The 21,011-nt window shown below is 35.1% G+C and overlaps 1 protein-coding gene across 2 annotated transcripts in view; it reads right to left on the reverse strand.

Moving 5' to 3' along the window:
* Mulk (acylglycerol kinase-like protein Mulk) overlaps positions 1-21,011 on the reverse strand; it is an 85,930-nt gene that overhangs the window by 63,283 nt on the left and 1,636 nt on the right. The window contains exons 1-3 of one of the 2 annotated variants that reach the window (XM_081770036.1): positions 20,415-20,440; positions 9,785-9,904; positions 7,055-7,223 (exon numbers count right to left, since the gene is read on the reverse strand). In XM_081770036.1, coding sequence (XP_081626162.1) covers positions 7,055-7,223; positions 9,785-9,904; positions 20,415-20,425 — 300 coding nt within the window. In that variant the 5' untranslated portion in view covers positions 20,426-20,440. Of the gene's footprint in view, positions 1-7,054; positions 7,224-9,784; positions 9,905-20,414; positions 20,441-21,011 lie in introns of those variants that run through there. The other variant, XM_081770035.1, reaches the window with a different exon arrangement.

A 21,011-nucleotide genomic window follows, 5' to 3' on the forward strand; every position in this document is an offset into this window, starting at 1 on the left:
GACTTACGTATCACCCCATTATTAATAAGCTGTATAACTTTCTCGCGCACCTTGTCTCGCAATTTATGCGGAATGACGAACTGGGGATTTTTAAATGGTACTCTATCTATTAAGTCTAAAGATACTTCGTAAGCATCGATAGAGGAAAAATTAGTATCAATCCACTGAAAGCAAGTGACATGTCTACTAAGAAGATCTAAAAGTCGCTGTTTCTGATGGGGGAGAAGAGCTTCATTGATTCTGAATTTACTTAAGTCTATATATGGTTTTATTTTCTCCAAACGCTCTGTTTTCCTTTTTTCTACCTGCTCTGGTGTTGGGTCGTAAAGCTTCCTAACTGTGTGCACTTTCACTTTGTTTTTGTCTGGTGAGAAGAAAATGCCCGAAACTATTACTGTGTTTCGTTTAAATTTAACATAACGGAATGTTAAGTTAACTAATGGAATACACAAGTTTGAGGAATGAAGGATAACATGAGCCGTATAGCATTTTTGAAGTTCTTTAAAATTTGGCTGGTTTATGTAAAAAGTAGTATGCGCGTTCCGAGTAGGGGATAATAAAGGTACAAAACGCATTTGACCCGGTGGAATAACCGTGCTATATCTAGTTTTAAATGCTAATTTAACCCTGTTAACAAGAGTTGGAGATAGAGTAGCAGTTTGCGTACTATTTCGGGGGTGAGAGGGGCAAATGCCAAACCTGTGAAGTGTGAGAAATTGTTTGTCATAGTCTATATGGGCCCTATGATCTTGTAAAAACTGACTCGAAAGAAGCAAAGGAATGGATGTTATTGGGGGATACTCGAAACAAAAGAGTAAAGGAGTGGTTACCTAACAATACCCTTAATGTTACTGCCTTTGTTAGTTCTAGCTCAATATCAGATATCCCAGTAAGTGTCGTTTTTAGAAAAAATGGTTTTACAGTTGGTGGTAGTAAAGATTCAGAAATGAGATTCACTTCTGAGCCACTGTCAAGGAGAAGTGGGTACGTTTTACCTTCTATCTAACCATTTATCATTGGTAAATGTCTATGAAATCTTAATGGAACCTGTACTGTCGTCTGTTTAGCTGACGACTTCTGGGAGGAGGGAGAAGTTTGAAAAGGAGAGGAACCTCGGATGGGGGATGAAGAAGAATGAGGAGGGACATTATCAGGGAGATGGATCCCTCTAGGACAGGTACTGGGAGGTAGAGGTGGTGGAACTGCTGAGGGAAGTGATGTCACCGCTAAGGAATTGTAGGAAGGTGAAGGAACGTTACTCGAAAGAGATTTTATAGGAGTAGGAACTCTAGGGAGGTGGGAAGGGACTGGTAAGGTAGGTACTGGAACTGACGGGAAAGGTTCCGGAACTGAAAGTGTAGGTGGCGGTACTGAGGGTACTGAAGGAACTGAGGAGAAGGGTTTCAGTTCTGAGGGAAACGAAGGTGTAGGCGGCGGTACTGAAGGAACTGACGGTGTAGGTGCCGGTACGAAGGGGACTGAAGGTGAAGGTGCCGGTACTACAAGGTGAGAGGCTGTCAGTGCCGGTACTGAAGGTTGCGAGTCTGTCGGTGCTGCTACTGAAGGGAGTGAGGGGGCTAGGGCCCCCGCTTTTACTCGTTTTTTTGCTCAAAATTTTGTGAGATATGGGAGGGAACCTGATTCCTATAGGAGGAAGGGGAGGGAAAAGGAGTAAAGGGATAAAACGGAGGGTACTGAGGTAAGAATACTGGGTTCATTGCATAAGGATAAGCTGGGGAAGGTAAATGAAACTGTTGCTGTGAACCACGTTTGTTACGATTTCTACCGCGTGAACCACGATGCGGAGGTTGCGTGTTACGCGATTGTGAATTTGGTGATTGGTTTTGGCTTGTAGAAGCACTAGTTACTGTTTGTATCGTGGATTGGATTCGATCCTGGTATCCACATGTAGAACATGTATGATTGCACTGACGATTTGCCGACGGTGATCTGTGCCGATTACTGGATGCCGAAGGAGATCTATGCGGCGTGGATGACCTTTCACGGTTGCGTGACTTGCTTCTAGACCTTGAAAAAGGGGAGGGTTCACTGGTGGCAAACGCCACTGTGGGAGTTCTACTCTCAGCATTTTGAATTGTGTTGTGTAAAAGCGTGAGTGAATCTAATTTTGAAATTATTGTCTGTAAAGCGTCTTCCGAAGGTGCTACTGAGCTAACAGGAGATTTAACAGGTGTTTCTAACACAGGGGATTGTAACCGCTTTTGGGCCAAGAGTTCAGCCCTTTGTAAAGTTTCTGCCTGCGCCACTAAGGCATCAAATGATGCAATTGAACGCTGAGCGAAATCCACAATATACTTAGGTAACAACCCACTAACAATATCAGAAAGTAGCTCCGTAAAGGTTAATTCGCGAGGAAGTTGCTTACTTAAATATTGCTTCGCATATATGTATGACAAAAGAGATTCGTCCGGTAATTGAACCCTTGACCTATATTTATCTATCACTGTGAGCTGAGGATCTGAACTCGAAAACTGCTCTAAAAAGGCTTTCTTGAGATCTGTCCAATTTAAGGTTAAGTGTACATCTTTTGACTTAAACCAGTACAGCGGTGTGTTTGACAAACAAAGAGGAAATATCTGCACCTTTTTCTGATCTGACCAATTTGATAATACACCCAACGCTCAAATGACTGTATGAATTTTTCAGCAGATTCTCCTGGAAGGCCTGAGAAAATTTCTAATGTTGTAGGAACAGGAGAAACAGTTATAGGTTGATTTGCCATTGCGGTATTTCTAGCCCTTGGCATTATACAAACAAACAAAACAAAACTTAAGAGAAAGCTCGTGAACACTATACACAGTATAATAATAGGAATTAAATGAATGAAATCTACAGAGTGCTAATATTGTTAACCAAATGTAGCTATAAATTACGCAAAGAAAACAAAACACAAGAAGTTCATTTTTGTGCAATTCGCCTAATATTTGGGAGCCATGTTTCGTAACTTAAAATAATGGTTTTTGTTGCTATTTGTAATAAGTGATTATGGGAGATTGCTTATTGTTATACTCGGTAGTAGGATAATACTATTTTTATGCATTTTGATAATTTAATGAAACTAGTTACATAAAGGAATAGTTATGACAATAATGCGTAGTACATAAAGAAGGCCATGACAATAATATAGAAATTACAGATTTAACAAAAATAGAAGACCTCCATGCACGAACTTCTTATGCGTTGTTTCTCGGCATAATTAATAAGTACTTACAGAAGGTTATAGCGGTACAGGCTGAGGTCCATCCTGATTAGGTTCTAATGGTCGACTCTGTCTGTTCTGACTGACTGCCAATGAATGACCAAAAACTGACCCATTGTTTACAATTTCTTACGTTTATATACTCTGTTTTCGGCTTTTCACCTATATGCAGTTCCTTATTTTGTTTTTATTTATTTGGACATTTCCACTTTCATTTTTAGCTTTCATTTTCTTGAAAGTTCGTTTACGGAACCTCATCCTGTTTGTTTCTTTTATATTTTTAACTTTGGAAGTTTTAATACACATTGAGATGAAATTACATTACAATACGAAATTACAAATGCCGCAAGAAAGACCATTGTCCGGTCAAGACCAAGCGAATTATGCAATGAGGTAAAGTATGACTACAGAGAACTTTAACTGTCTATTTTGCATGTGACATGAAATTAGGGGGTCTCTGAAAGTGACAGGCAGATTTGAATGTTTAAATATTTAGCTTATTTCCGTTTGGTTAAGCATTGAGTAAATTTATAATGATCTGTTATACAATTAATCTGACATACTATGTCTGGTTGTGAATTCAGTACTCTTGGATGCTCACTGTTAAATAATTTATATTGTTACACAAAATTCCACTATACTACCATTGTAAGTCAGTTGTTTCATTAATAAAATATTGTCAATTGTGACAATAAGAGATTGCAACCACTCGTTTAATTTCACTCTTTTAATTTGAGGTACGAATTCACTATTCCTTTTGTAATTGATATAACGAAATTTATGATACAACAATTTATTTTGATTTTTATTTCTTTAATATTTTAATTTTTTGACTTATGGTACATAGCTCCTTAGGCAAACATATGCTATCATGTGACATGCCAAATAGATATGTTGTTTTTCTCTGTGTCATAGAAACAATATCGAATTATTTTCAATTTTTTGTAATAATTTTTCAGTTTAGCATAGTGTTTGTTTGCTAGTATACATGTTTTCTTATACACAATCGCTCACAGTAGACTTAATTATTTATCTCAAACTACCGCCTGCGTCTTTCGTTTTCGATCGTATAATACTAACATAATTATAGACTTGCTTACTTATCTCAAACTATCGCCTGTGTTTCTCGTTTTCGTTCATATTGTACTAACATAATTAACCTTGGTACTCTCAACATTTGTTTTTCGTAAAAAAAAAAAAAAAAAAAAAAAAAACACTAATCATTTTCAGGTGAATCCTATTCATTTTTCACAACAAGTATATCTTGCTCGAATAATTTGTTCAGTTTCAAACCATAAACAGTACTGACTGAGAAAATTGAGTTGAAACATACTCACTAAACGTGGCGTTTTGGGGAGTCGCGTCACGAGGGTTTGTATTTGAATTTCCTCTTTTGTCAGTAAATCATGCTCTTACAATAGACCGAGGTAAAAAAATATTCCTGGAATTGGGGTGTGCAGGAATATTTTACCGCCCTATATTAGTCTTCTTTGTGGGGGGAAGGCTAATATTCAATTCCTATGCTCAGATGATATAGCCAGTATCTACGTTAATTTCATTATTATAGGACCTATAGGACCTACCTGAGACATCACAATCATATCATTATAGGCACCAAACAACACGAGAAATCACTACATCAGCACAAGTTAAATCACTAACAATAACATTTACGCACAGGCAATCGCACTCTCACGAGGACATAACATCACAGGACACTTTTCACTTTTCAGAAAAACACACTTTCTTCCGCTATAATTCTAATCATAACATTCCATCTAATAACGGTTGGAGTGTCATTCTTTCGTTTCTGGGTCATTAACCACAAGTAAACAAACACAGTTGCTTTAAAAAAACATGATTCACATTATTTTGAATCTAATACATTCTGTGACAGTGTTAAGTAGCTCACTGCCAGGACAGATTTAAAAAAAAAAAAAAAAAAATTGAGAATAAGACAGACACACACTAAACGGTGTTATTCGAATCATATACTATTTCAGTGGGGGAATGTGTTGGGAAACAGATTTAAAAAAAAAAAAAAAATGGATAAGATAATCTGTGGTTAAGTGAATTTTAAGAAGACGAACTATTAAAATGTTTTGTTCAAATAACTTGGCCTAAGGGACAAGATAAACAAATGAACAAGGCCTCTTAATTGTTTAAAGTGTGATAAAGTTGGGAATATAAGGAGAATCCAGGCTGGCTACGGGAGGAGAGAGGCAGCCATAACAAGTGGAGAAGTTATTCAGCCATGTGGGTGAGAGGATTCCACACACTCATGTAAGATCACTTCCTATTAGAAAAACTTAGCTGAAAAAGACTCTGAGCAAAGAAAGTTAGGTCTTCTTGCGAAAACAGTTTTGTAACCAGAATTTATATTTTGTGAACGTTCTCTCATTTTTTGTATATTTTACTCATTCATACTGTGTGAATAAAATTTAGAGACTAAATATTATTTTTGCTACGTTAAGTTCTTTTACTGACTTCCATAGAGAAGAGATAAGAACAAATCCCCAATTATTATATGACAGCGCAGGATACTGACTACCGATACTCAAGAATGTTGAATTACCATTTTTATTAATCAATTTTCTTCACTAAATTTGTGGGCTGAGGTGTAAATTCATACGAAAAAGAAAAGAAGAAAAAAAAAAAAAAAAAACAAGAGCAAAACAGGGGAAACCAGCTAAGCAAAAGGGTTTAGCTCACTGAAAATTCGACTGTTAAAGAACAAAAGGAAAACAACTGAATCAGCACCTATATGTCTGCACCAAAGAGCTTTTAGTTAACAACAGAATGTTAGTACCGTAATAAAGCATTATGTATGTTGATCCCTTCTTTGTACCCTTCCCTTAAACTGATTAATAAATAAACAGTGATAGTTTAGGAATTAGGCTAGCAGACGGAGTCCCATTATTTGCATCATAAGACTTTAGAATGTAAACAACATAATATAGTTAGATTTTCTTTCACTATATTTTAATCTACACTCAGCTTTTTCCTTTAAATTTCTCTGAGATTATTGAACAGAGTGAATTATTTAACTTATTCATATTTTAGTCCGCATACATTTTTCCCTTGAAAAAATAAAAGTTTCACTCTCTTGGAGATTCCAAGAGAGTGAAACTTTTATTTTATTTATTTTTCACCTACATTCAGCATTTTTTCTTTAATTTTTGGGCCCCCAAGAGAGTGAAATGTTTGTATTATTTTTTTGACCTATATTCATCCTTTTCCTTTAAATTTCTTTGAGGCCCCCAAGATAATGAAACTATTATTTTATTTATTTTTAATCTACATTCAGTTTTTCTTTAAATTTCTTTGCAGGTCTCCAAGACAGTAAGGCCCTAAACCATAGCTTGTTTAGCTTATACGGAAATCCGGCACTGATTAGACAGGTATTTTTGTTGTTTCATCTGTTATTTGGCGTAATATTGATTGACAATTGATTGCGTTTACTTTTAGGGAAGATGTGGATTATAAACGCTGACGGTCCTTGTGCAGCTCATGCTAACAAGGTTCTTTAGTATTTTTTTTTTACCTACTGTGGGGCCCCACTAAACGGGACCCGGGGCGGGGGCACCGCTCGCCCCGCCCTTACGCCACCACTGCTGTACTCTAATGGCCACTATCTAACTAGCTATGTGCTTACCCAGTAGGTTATAATCTTTTGATATAAACGGATAAGTAAAAGATGAGAACATTTTTGAACACAGATTCGTAAAGTATACAGTGTTTTCCTTGGCAGTAGTTTTAAATGTTGATGCCAGACCATTACCATCTAAGAAGCAACTTGTGCCTGAATACGAGAACTACTTTTACTTGTGTTACCTCCGAGAGCAAGCCATCACCTCCAGCGACGACGACAGCATCGGTGTTGTCCATGACTTCCATCAACCCTCTCGCCTGGCCTTCATATTCTGTTTGGATTACGCTGACGCTGATACCTGCTAAGTGGAACAACGGCGCACAATATTTCTCAAACAATGCCTTTGATTTCCTGCAAGTAAAACGAATAAAATACAAATAAAAATGAAATGAAATATTTTAGCTTAACGTCCCACGTTTATGCAGTTTAGGCTAAGAGACGTGAATAGTGACCAAAATAATTAGTGGAATGATAATGTGGGAGGAAACACGAGTACCTGCTGTCCATCGCATCGAACCAGGGACCCCACGCATCAGAGTTAAGCGCTGTACCACTGAGCCTGCCAACACAAGTATTCATCTACTTTAAGGTTATTAGTATTAATTGGTTCATCTGTCAAGTATGAAAGAGGTTTGGGTATTCGTCAACTTATTGAAATGAGATTTCTGTGAAATGAAATTAACAAGTCCCTGCTATCCACTCGTGTTCTATACCATAATTTAGTATTTTATGGCAGGTTTGCAAATAAAAAAATAAATAAATAAGTAAAATCTGTTGTAATAAAACACAAATGAATATCAAACAACTGAATGTAACTGTTTTGAAGTTGAAAGAGATTAGGAGATTTACAAGCAAACTCTAAATACTTTCGAAGCAAAAAGTATTTTTTGAGAGACGTGAAACCAGCTGCGTCAGGCATCACACTAAGAATATAGAACCCATCTATAAAGAATGACAAACTTGCCCCCCCCCGAAGACCTTTATATTTCAAGAACAAACTAATTGCGGACACCGTACACACTCCTTTTGCATTTCGCTTTGTTCGTTCATCTGAGAATCTACCTTTTACGTTACAGTGGTATGTATTCCTTGTTTTACACCTTTTATCTCCTATCCGTTTTAATCCTTTTCACCTTGCCACTGAGGAAGGAACCAGCTGTGAATTCCGAAAGGTCAGAAAAATATTTAGGCTTTCCAAGGGAGGATTCATTGGTACGTAGGCAATTCTTTGTTAATTTAAATCATCCTCTTATGCTCTTATATAATTATAATTATAATTGCGTACTCGTTCTTCTACAGAGTAGTTACTAACAAGTTCAATGCAATATTCGAAACGTTCAGTGATTTCTGCCAACTAAACTTCTGTTACAACTTTTATTTTATTTTATTTTGTTTTCTTAAAGAAGAAAATTATTTCTGGACATACATATGTATTTTTTTTATCATTGTTGAACAGGGCAAAACCTCATTTACCTCATTAGGAAACTTCCTTCTAATATCCGTTTTACAAAAATATTATACGTTCGCATTAGTGAAATACACTCGAAAATACACTAGAACTTATGGTGCTTTGGTTGACCGAAAATTGTTAAATCGAAATCTTTTTTTTTAAAATACAATACTGTTTATTTATTTTCATCGTAGGTGGGAATGGAGGAGTGGGTGAGTCCAGTCAACGCTACTGACGTAACTAAGGGGGGTAAACTGGGCTTGTGCCCCGGGCGCCGGATTGGGGGGCGCAAAACTGGGCAAATATTTATTTTTACTATAAGGCAAGAGAAGTAGTTTTAGTAAATTAAAGATCATAAAAAGCTGCCTCACAAACTTAACAGAACTACAACAACTCACCAACCTTAGAATCATATCCACTGAGCATAAGTTAGCTTCAAAGCTATCTTTTGAGGTCATTGTAAAAACCTTTGCATCCAAAAGAGCCCGTAAAATTAAATTTTTGCTCCAGCTGTTTGTGTTTTCATTTAACTTACATCGATTTAAGGGACTTGCAAAATGTCAGAGTATAATACTCGAGACAACAGCTTAACTGTTTGACTCTACACATATGCACATCCCGATATAGTTTCAAAAACATTGTGATCTGCAGTTATGATAGCAGTATCAAAGTTTGCCAAGCATGCTACTTTCAGATTTTTTGGCAATCAAATACTAATTAGTTTGATGTTTTGTACTGCAATTTTGAAATCAAGCTTTACAGTTTGAAGAAAAAATGGAATAGGAGAATTACTATGTGATGCCAATATCAGATGTACAGTAGTCGTGGAGTGTTTGTGCTTCGCTGGTCAGGAAGGGAGGGAGAGGGGGGCGCTAAGGCGAGTTCTTGCCCCGGCCGACAACTAGCCTAATTACGTCGCTGATCCCCTTGAACTTACTCTTTGATAACCAGCGCGAACTTTCGACACTATTCTGCGACATGGTGACGAAACATCACAGTCTCGCCGTAAACCTCTACCGGTTGCCGGTTTCAGCCGCACTTACACATTACAGAAATCGAATAACTGAGTGGACTTCTTCGCGAGACGAGTTTTCCAAACGAGTCGCCATTTCTGTTTATCTAGAACTAGCGCTGCAGGTGGCGGGTGGCTGAAACTCTCACAGTTGCCAACTCCGTGAATTGAAATTACCCTCATTCTTCTATAACAAAAATATCGAGTTTGTAACGTTAGTTTTTGATCCTTCCTCGTATCGTGCGCTAACTATTCTATTGCTACGACTAATGAATGGCGTATTGATTGATAAAACGGTGCAATATGTATTCTTTAAGAAATACCAACCTGTGACCGATAAGCCAATGCTTCTATTTTCAGTTTTAACAAGAAGGAAATAAACTAGTGCACAAAGAAATCAAAATATACTTGTATGCCTTCTTTAAACATATATATGTGAATGTTACTCACCCTTTCTTGGCTACGGGATTGAGAATGATGGTTAGTCGGCGTGGTTTCGTTCCGATTGGAAGTGGCACTTCGCCGTACATGGCAGCTTCTTCACAGTATTTTCTCATTAACTGAAAAGAACTGAAAATAGCACATATTATAAACATAAGAACAACTTTCTTTCTTTGTAATAGTAATAATTTTAATTAGAAAATGTATAAAGGGAACTATTATTGTACTAACTATCTTACCAAAACTGTTCTATTTATATTTTGAGCATAACACTGTAAAAACAGTAATTTGTCATTAAAAATTGATTTATTGTTTTTTCGAAATATTCTCCTTTATGATGAATACACTTTTGCATTCGTTCGAACAATCTGTCAAAGCATTTTCTTCAATCTTCTTGAGACACTTCCATAATATGGTTTTTGAACGCATCAACGGCTTCTTCCGCCGACGAAAATCGTTGTCTACGCAATTTATTCTTGACATTCGGGAACGGGAAGCAGTCATCGGGTGCCAAATCAGGAGTGTACGGCGGATGACCCATCAATTCGATTTTTTGAGTGTTCAAATAGTCGGTTGTTAGACGAGATGTGTGAGAGCTCGCATTGTCTTGAAGAATGATACGAAGGCGCTTGTTTGTTTTCCGTATTTTACCGAAGACCTCCGGGAAACAAATTATTGTGTACCATTTAAAGTTGACCGTTCTACGTTCCTCTAAAGGCACAGTTGATTTTTGACTACATAACGCTATTTATTATGTAATTTTGTTGTTATATCGGTCCTTACTAATATAGAGTTAAATTTTCGTAATATTAAAGCCACCTAACATCAAAAAATTCATATTTTACACGGTCAGAACATCAATTTTTAAACCGGACGAGAATATAGTGTGATTGCAAGTTTCCAGTAAGTTACTAAAATTCTGCCACACTCTCATGAATCTATTCTGTTATAATAAAAATCTTAATAGTAGGGAAGATTTACCAAAGCAAATACTATTTAATAAATAATATGGTTACAGTTTCGGCAAAGTATATTATTTATTAAATAATAATTGCTTTGCTCAGAATTTCTTTTATTTTATACAAGAAGTTCCAAGAAATGGAGTTTTCACTGAAACTGTACTCGACTTAAATAAAACAAGACGCATTTTTCGGTAAATCTGTTTTTTTTTTTCCTTTCAATAGCATGCGTAATTTCTTTGCGAAGAGATTTTGAACGTAAGTTTTCCAAATATTGATTTTTGTATTATTCCTCAGTACCATTTAAGCTGCTTCGATTTGTACAAAATAAAATAAAATAATGCTGAACTCTCATGGGCCTGTATCTATTTGATGAAAGCAAAAGTATGTACCGTTTTTACTTTTTCTTTCTCTTTCTCTTGTTTTCTTTCTTTTCTTTTTTTTAAATCTGTGCCTTCAATTCATTAATCTCCACGAAAATCACATCTTTACATAGATCACTTGACTTATATTATCTAAAATACATACACGGAACATACTGTATGCTGTCAAATTAAGTTTGTTCTAGTTTGCTCTTCTTAATACTAATACTACAACTAATAATAAAAATACTTGAATATTCTGTAAACGAGAAACGAATAGATTTTCGTGAGGAAAACTGGGTTTTCCGGGTCGTTAATGGTACCGATAGATCCGGGAAAGTCTCACGAATAAGACAAAGAAATCCGCACCAAAATCGGACTAACTATTGTAGAAAAATAAAACTACCTAAAATTCTCCCATTTATTAACACTGTGGTTGAGAATGAAGGAAGAAAAATTCTAAAAACTAATTAATGCAAGTTCAGCATTCGGTGTGAGTGAACGAACAAGGAAATCGAGTGATACAAGAAGCAAAGAAAGTTGTAAGTACAGTATTTCTTGCTTAGGAAATAATATTGCCTTTCAACTTTCCTCGACTTAACTTTTCTCTCGAGCATGAAGTGGAATAATATGGACTTCTAAGCTAATTTTGGGATACTATGGCACCCGGACCGAAAAGGACCTGAAACTTTGGAGGTGGTCCTCAACCCTTGTCATTCCCTCCTCCTCCTTCCTTCTGAACTATATTTTCTACCAAAGATGGGGTAGGTCTTGACCTTTGACCCCATTTTTGGAAAAATATCGGTGACCCCATCACCCCAAGTGTCCCTACAAAGTTTCGTGCAAATCGGCCCATAAACAAAAAACTTTTGCCTATCGGAATTAACTCTAAGTGTATTTATTAGTATTTACAATTTTAGTGATTGAAACTTGAATATAAACGCGTAATACGGAAACAAAATGGTGATGTATCGACGCCAGCTAGAGACTAGTCACCAATAAATCCTGCAGTACGCCTAAATAGGGTGGAAGAAACAGAACAAAGAAAATTAGCGAGAGAAGAATCCACAACATTTGAACATCCAAGAAAAACACTGTAGTAGATACAGGATTCGACACAATGGAGCAATTGGAGCAAGAGATGAATTACATAGAAAATCTCTTAGATTGGAATAAGATAGTTTCACTTTGAGAAACTAAAAAGGTTAAGCACAGGGCAGGTTAAGCCTTTAGGACAACTAGAGCAAATCGAGGTCAACACCAGGAGAAATATGACAACCTCTAGAAAGAAAAACTAATAACAGAGATGGCAATTATGTTAGGCCAGAAAGGAAGCCGCATCGAAGAGGGAAAAAAATGGAGGACCTACGGCAAACAAACACGAAATTAGTAAAAAGAATAGAGGCGCTAAAAGAGGAAAAAGAAATTAAGAATGACAGACACAAACAGTATAAAAGACTGGAAACAGAAATTCAAGAACTCACAGAAAACAGAAATGAATCAGAAAAGCATCTACAAGAAAAAACAAGGAAGCTAAATAAATCAGAAGATGAACATAAATACCTAACAAAAAACTTAAAGAAACAAAAGAAGAACTAATAAATACAAATTAAGCTTTCGAACGAGCAGAGATATCATGGGAACAACAAAGAAACATATATACGGATAAAATCGAAGAAGTAACAAACAAACAGAAGACGGACACAGATATAGTTATACATGAAATACAAACACTAACCAAAAAGATTGAAGAAAAGTATAGAAGGACAGAAAAAACGGTAATCGACGACAAACAACCACTATGAATAGAAGTAATTAAATAGTAATTAAATAAAGAAAACCAATTGAAAAAGAACTGAAGATACAGGAAATGCAAGCGAAAACAAAACCGGCCTTGATAATAAAACCGAATCAAGGAGATCAAAGCAAACAGCGGAAAGATTAACAGGAGTTATTGATCCACGGAAAGAGAAGTTAAAGATAACTGGTTTAAGAACAACCAGAGATATGGTAGAACTTGAAACCGCAACGAAAGAAGACATTAGGAAAATAATGACTAAAGAAGAAATAAAGAAAAATTTCAAGTGCGATGAAACTACGAAAAAAAAAAAAAAAAATGCTGATGATCATATATGGGAATTAAAGGATGAATAACTACTCCAACCTTTTTTTGAACAGAATTTTGATGAAAATGAGACGGAAGAAGCCAAAAAGAGTAAAGAAATTAGAAAAACGCTGCTACTTGGTGATAGAAGTTGAACCGAAGCTGAGGCAACTATTAGTGTAAAAAGAAAATGTCTACATCGATTATGAAGCACATAGAATTAAAAATTTCTTGGTTGTTCTACAATGTTTTATCTGACAAGAATTCGATAATGTTGCGAAATATTGCGACAATAAGGAAAAAGTGAGATGCAGATATTGTGGCTCATTGCGACGAATGTGAAGACAAAGATATGTATACCATGTAAACTAAGACACAAAGCAGGGTTGGCAAAAAAAACATGTTTTTTATTAAAAAAACCAAAAAAACAAGTTTTTTTAGTTTAAATAATTTACTCTGGGTATTTATATTAGATATGAACAGAAATGAGTTGGTTTCGCTTTGGTGTTATTATGCAACAATAAGGTTATGCTGGAAGCGGTCACATAAGCTTAAAGCGGAATCCAAACCGCTTCTCGACCTACATCCAAGAGAAATTGTCCATTTGGACACGAAACCGGGACTAATTGGTCACAAATGCGATTGCCGACTCACTCACGAAGAACTCCTGATAAAAATACGTTGTACTGATCTTTACATAGGCGTACTTGTTAATATAATTGTCAAGAGTCATTTCAAAAGGACAAAAAAAATAAACTGTTACACACGTAGAATTATATATAAATCGGGAAACTCCCGCCTTAGCCATTGGGAAAATACTGTTATTACTTTAAATGTATTTGTATGTAAAATTTTAAGGTTCGACATATCATAATCACTACGCTAAAACTGAGGTATTAAATTACATATTCAGTATGTAAATATCATTCAATAAAATTAAAACAAAGTCAAATACAAGTTGATGTTGGAAGCTACGTAGGCAATTGATAAGTTTTGCCAATTTCTATCAATAAGAGGCAAGCTTGGCTTCTTTATAAAACAACAGGCATTCATTCAAGTAGAAATATATAATTCGGTTTCATTTCGTATGTTCAGGCTTAACATCCTTATGCAATACCAAGGTTATCACGGAGAAGACTTTCGCTTAAAGGGACACCTCTAATCGCTACTTGGTTTACACTTGAAAAATGGGTTGTGGTTCGACCAAGAATTGAACACGGGACCCCTTGATTAAAAGGTGAAAAGTAAATAAACGTAATGCGGATGGTTTGATATATGGAAACTTCACCATTAAATTCACACGATTTAAAGCATTTTTTCTTTCTTTTTTTCTTTTTTTAGTTTAAACCAGTTAGTTTTTTTGAAAAAAAAAAAGCTGGTTTAAACCAACGTTTAAACCAGCCAACCCTGACACAAAGTATGTCAAAATCCAGAAACGGAAGAATGTGTCTCATACAATGTTGCCAGAGAAAGGACAATTTCTAAAATAAACTATGGTGAATAAAAAGAACGAATTAGTGAATACTAAGAGAAAAAGCCCAAGTAAGATACATAGGGGTAAATGAAGATTGGAAATTTTTTTATAAAGAAAAAGACAACTACTTAAAAAAAAGAAAGATAAAGAAACACAAACGTATGATACAAAAGAAAATGAAAAACCGAAAATAAAAACTGAAGAAAACGAAATGGAGAAGCTAACAATAAAACGACAAGGAAAAAGGAGAACTGGAAACTTCTAGAAAATAGTAAAAAGAAATTTAACGAAGAGAATTATAAATGTATGCAACAGACCCCGAACATTAATGAATCATTTGTCCACGGTGAACAAAAATATCTTTTCCCAATTTAAGAACATATAGAACAAATCCAAGATCCGGAAGTTTCAAGTAGAGTTAATACTCCAGAAAAACCAATGAATGAAGAAATCTTAATAAACAATCTTAATCTTAATAACAATATACAATTATATGAAAACATAAACCACATGTGTAGCTAAGCAAAACTGGAAGAAAAGCAAAACTTAATGACTGCATTAAGCAGGGTGGAAAAAAATCATGATTTTTTTAAAAAAATCATTTTTGTTGATTTTTTTGATTTAAATCGATTTTTTTTTATTTAAATCAAATCTTTCTCCTCGTAAATTACAAGTCGCGAACTGAAGAAAAAGCATTAGGAATTAGTATTAAATGCTAATTATGCCATTTAAGTGAAAGTATTAGGATTGAATTTTGAATTAATCCCCAATTGTTAACCTCTGTTAATCCCAATCATTGTTTCTTAACCCTTTTAAATTATGGCTTTTTTTAAAAAAGGAAGATTATAGACTTTCAGTCAAGCAGCTACATCACCCCTATTTATCCTAGGATCATGTTTCATACCTCATTCTCTTCAGAATGGAACACCTTTTGAAACAGTAACATTCAGATTTCCCTATCATGCCCCTGAAGCGGGAAATTTTGAGAGAAAATGTTTTTTTTCCGACTTTCTTTTTGTTTTCAAATTTTGATTCCCTCTGGACTCCCTTGTGTTAATGCATATATCTCAAAATGAACTGGGAAATACTAAGGGGTGTACTAAATGTGTGTATAAAATTTCAAGCTATCTTGAATAGTAAGGGCGGGGAAAATATTTAACAATGAGCTAAGAACCTCCCCACAATGCCCCAGATAACACGCATGTAATATAGGAATTTTCTCAGACATCTCTATTTATCCTAGGGTCGTGATTTGTATATTATTCTCTTCAGAATAAAGAAAATTTTCAATCGTATCATTCAAATGTCTCCATCGTGTATCTGGGGCGGAAAAATCAAGAAAAAAGAGATTTTCTGTTAAAAAAATATCCTTTTTTTACTTTTTACCCTTCTGGACCAACCCCCTGTTTTAAGGTAGAGATCTGAAAGACTGAAAAATACTAAGGGGTGCATTGAATAAATTTGCAAAATTTCAATCTTCTAGGTGCAAAAGTAAGCCCGCGAAAAATATCCCCCAAATCCCCAGATTCCCTTATAAAACAGGATCTTAGGCAACAGTTTCCTGAAACATCTCTATTTATCCTAGGATCATGGTTTGTACGTCATTCTCTTCAGACTAGAACAGCGTTTCAAACGGTACCATTCATATGTCCCCATCTGAATCGCGGATTTTTTTTTTTTTTTTTTTTAACATTTTCCCTCTGGATCTCCCTGTTTTCACGCAGAGATATGAAAACATCTGAAAAATACTAAGGGGTGCACTGAACGAGTGTGCGAAATTTCGTCTTTTGAATGCAAAATGTAAGCCTGCCGAAAAATAATAATAATAGGCATAAAAAAATGTCTTTTTAAATTTATGATGTCATCACACACTATGTCTCGACGCAGAAAGGCGTGAAAGCATATGTAACATATTCTACAGTGCCTTCAGTCTTGGAAAAAAAAAAACGAAGTAAAAAGGTTCATTGGTACTTTTTTAATCGAATAATGAAGATTCGATTTTTAATAGGATAAAAATAGGTAATATAATTTAAAAGGTTAAGCATTAAGGAAAAAATATAGCAACATTTATCAAAATGTCCCTTCTTTTCACAAAAGTTACTGGTATTTGGTAGAGGCATATTTTTGAAAAATTGGAACTAGCTTGAGGCACGAAATACATAAATTTAACCTAAAGTTATAAATCTTTAAAAAAAAAAAAAAAAAAAAAAATCGGGGAGGGGATAGAACCCCTCTATATACGCCCTATTATCTGGGAACAAACAAGCAGACGCGTACGCGAAAGAATTTTCGTCTCAAATGCCAATGGTGATTTCCCCGTTGGAATAGTTAACGATTTAAAAACCCAAACCCATTGTTACGAAGAAAAAGCAGTATTGCTCCGTTGCCCGTTCAAAACGGGATTTTCCCTAATCATCTTGTGCATGACACTTGTTTTAATACTATGCTATACATACTGTACATTTGAGTCTCATTGTATTATAATTATTAACTTCCGTAACCGAAATAATACAACAAAAACGGGATTTTACTTATTTTCACTTTAAATTATTTTATTTCGGTATTTGATTTAAATCAGACTGATTTAAATCAATCCACCCTGGCATATTCATATAAATGGAAGAACTAAACATTTCCAAGCTTGAAGGAAGCCGACAGAATTGAACTGCGAATTTATGATTCCCCAGTAAACGGATGGGAGTTTGCGAATTTGTGATCTCCCAGTAAATGGATGAGGTCTTGATCTAGTGTATGAGGTCTTTGAGAGACGAGGGATATACCGGCCGCTACAAAATGTTAACAAACAACTGGTGCGTGCGCATGGTAGAGTATACTTCGACCCAACGAAATCGGGAACAGATGCCTACGTATATACGAGATATGGATAAAAATCAGCAATATTTGAAAATCATGCAGAACAACGCACAAGGAAGTGAAATAACCACAATGAAGGACTGACGGAAATCCGAAAGATTGACATTGCAGCAATACAGGAACCATATTAACTAAAAGGGAAATTAACAAGCTAAAGAATAATGTACGGAGACAGAAATCTAAAACACTTATAGTTATCATGAATAGGGAAATTGAAGTACTGAAATTAACCCAATATAGTAATAATTGGATAACAACAGCTGAAGTTAAGTGTGGAAACATGAAATTCCAATACAACTTAGAAACACGAGACTTCATAGACAAAATTCAAGAGATAATATAGCAGATGAATAATACGGAAAAATTGATCCTTGCCAATACAAATGCAAAATCAATCTTATGGGGTGCCCCGGAAACAGATGATCGAGAAGAAATAGTTGAAGATTTTGTAATGCAAAATGGGCTTGTAATCTCAAACATCGGGAACAGATCAACTTTTGTAGGGAATAGAGGCATATTGATGTGACATGCGGAACATATGAAATAACAAGTAGGATTGAAAATTGGCAGATTGGAGATAAACTCACTCTCAGCGACCACGAAATAATACAATTTGATATGAAAATTGAAAAAAATGAAAAACAAAAAAAAAAAGAAAAAAATTTAATATAGCTACGACAAATTGGACTATTTCAAGAACAAACTAAATCTACCCCAAATAAATGAAGACTTGAGGGCAATAATCCACGAAACTGAACAATAAAAAAAAGCATTAAAAGAGGCTACTCTGGAAAGTCAAAAAAGAAGAGTATATGAAAACTTTTAGACACCTAAACTACAAAGAGTAAAGAGACTTGCAACGTCAGCCCGGAAAAGTTATCAAGCAACTTATTAACACATTACCAAAGGAAAGAAGATTTTAAAAATATAGAAACGAAAAGAATAAATATAAGAAAGCAATACTAGAGGCTAAGAAAATAAGATGGATCTTTACCTCAAGAAAAATATTGAAATAGATTCATGGGGTGTACCATACAATCTTATAACACAAAAAATAAACCCATTAGTATTAAATACAGTCAAGAAATTACAGAGATCATACATCTCAAACAGAGAAGAAACTCTAAAAGTCCTAGCGAACAATTTTTTTTTTTTTCTCCCAGAGATGAAAATAATAACGACAAAGATAGAAACATAGTACTAAGAAACAAAATGGGTGAACAACATACAGGAACTGTACCAGAATCGGACAAAGTCACTAACGAAGAAATGGAAAAGGTCTTTAGAAAACTTAAAAACAAGAAATCTCCGGGTATAGATGACATCAAAAACGAAATATACAAGAAGACTAAAGACTTATGGGTTCCCTACCTAATGAAGCTTTTCAACCTACTAATAAGGACACAAGAAATTCCAGAGCCGCGGAAAACACAAAATTAATTATTCTGTTAAAAGGACCAGAAGGGTTCCATCCGAAATAAACTCATATAGACCCATATGCTTATTAAAAATGTGTCAATTTTTGAGAGAGTTACATTAAACAGAATCCTAAATTACAGAGATGTAACTGAAAACAAATTAAAATTTGGATTCAGAGTAGGAAAATCGACAGAAGATGCCATAAATACTTTAATATATGATATCAAAGGAAAGATACGCGAAAAAATATGTATTTGTGCTCTTCATTGACATAGAAGGAGCATTTGATAATTTACGGTTTCCATCCTAGGTTGAAAATGTAAAAAAAGCTGCAAATGCCAGAATACTTACTGAATCTGATAAGAAACTACGTAGAATACAAAAATAATACTCAATGAAGAGAACGACATAGTAATTAAAACAGAGAAAGGATGCCCACAAGGATCAATATTAGAACTCCTACTATGGGACATAGAATTACAACCATGCGTGGAAAAATAAGTAAAGAAACAAGAAGTTGACAAAATACTGGCATTCGCCGATGACGTCGTTATAACGACATCAGGAATTTTGAGTGATTATATGTATGTGTGCACGCACCCCGGCTGCGCTCCTGCCCTGACTCGGTCATATAGGATTCGTGCTCTTAGTGGCCACCTTGCACAAGTTGGTTCGTGGTTTATGCCTTACAGTTTCTATGCCATACGTCTACACTGTATTGATTCTGAGCCCTCCTAAAGTCAATCTGCAAAGTAGTAATGTGCACCCTCTGCTAAAAGAAGTACAAAGCTCTAACCTGACCTAAAATGTAAGAATGTATCAAAATTTGGTAGAAACAACGAGTAATGCCTACAGCTTTTGTGTACTGTGCTGATGCACTACGCCAAGAAAAAAAAATATTTAATACAGATCCTTTTCATATGAAATCACTTATGTGAAACATTATATAACACTTGTATGATTTTACACTGGTAAGCCTACACTTGTAAACACCTATATTATTTACTATTTACATTAATCGTCCGGAGAAATTTGTTCCTTACAAACACGTTTTAGAATATGTCGGCCTGAGGGAGTATCATTTTTTTTAAATATGAAATGTTGCTTTTTTTTAAATATTGCCTAATTTTGGTTAGGTATGGTTAGTTTAGGTTAGGTTAGCTTTGTTATTTCAATGTAAATTATGTCTATACTTACCTTGGCCCCTCTGTCCGACATAACCCAATGTTTTTCTATGCAGCGTGGTCAATTTTACCTGTAAATTTTTCAAGATCTGATGTATTTAAACTTAATCTGTACCCTCGTAAATGCCACATAGAAAATAAACCTAAACTACGTTCCTAACATATGGCATTCAAGTAATCTAACCTACGTTCTGTAACGATAAAGCTGTTCAAAAGGTAAGGCTTCTTGTAACATGAGGAATGTTTCCAGTGCTCTGACTTACCTGCATATCATCCGTTACTGACGCGCCTGTTCCCTTCGGATATGTCGTACAAGTTCAACAACTTAGCCCTGCTTTACTTGGTTAAATTCAAGCTTTTTAGTGGTTATTTTGCACAGGTTACTTTCTATTGTTTACATTGTAGATTTTATGACATATATTCGGACACTGTACCTAATTTCATTCAATAATCATTTCCTGTTCTGCCTTGAACTCACCTATGCTAAGTAAGGTACTGTCATATCACCCAGCGCAAACATTTTGAAGCACTAAAAGAAATTATAGGTTAAGTTCCAAAGTTGGTCGTCCATTTCTAGCAAAATTTCAAAAATTTACCGGTAAGAAATGAATAATTTGCTTGTTTGTGTGCTTGATAATGTATAAGGAAAGTGAATGTTGTGTTTATTTATTTTTTTTATATATATAAACGGTTCTAAACATGGAACTATTTAGTAAGCGGAGGGAACTACTTGGCGCAAGGTTACTTCATGGCAGGATTATGGGAATGTAATGAGGATTTGTTTTGTAAACACAGCTAGTGGTAATTAGGAAAATCTATTAAAGTAAGTAAAACTCATGGCTTAATAATAAAGCTAAAAA

This window comes from Thermobia domestica, chromosome 8 (assembly GCF_964235325.1).
Source record: "Thermobia domestica chromosome 8, izTheDome1.hap1.1, whole genome shotgun sequence".
NCBI classification, from domain to species: Eukaryota; Metazoa; Arthropoda; class Insecta; order Zygentoma; family Lepismatidae; genus Thermobia; species Thermobia domestica.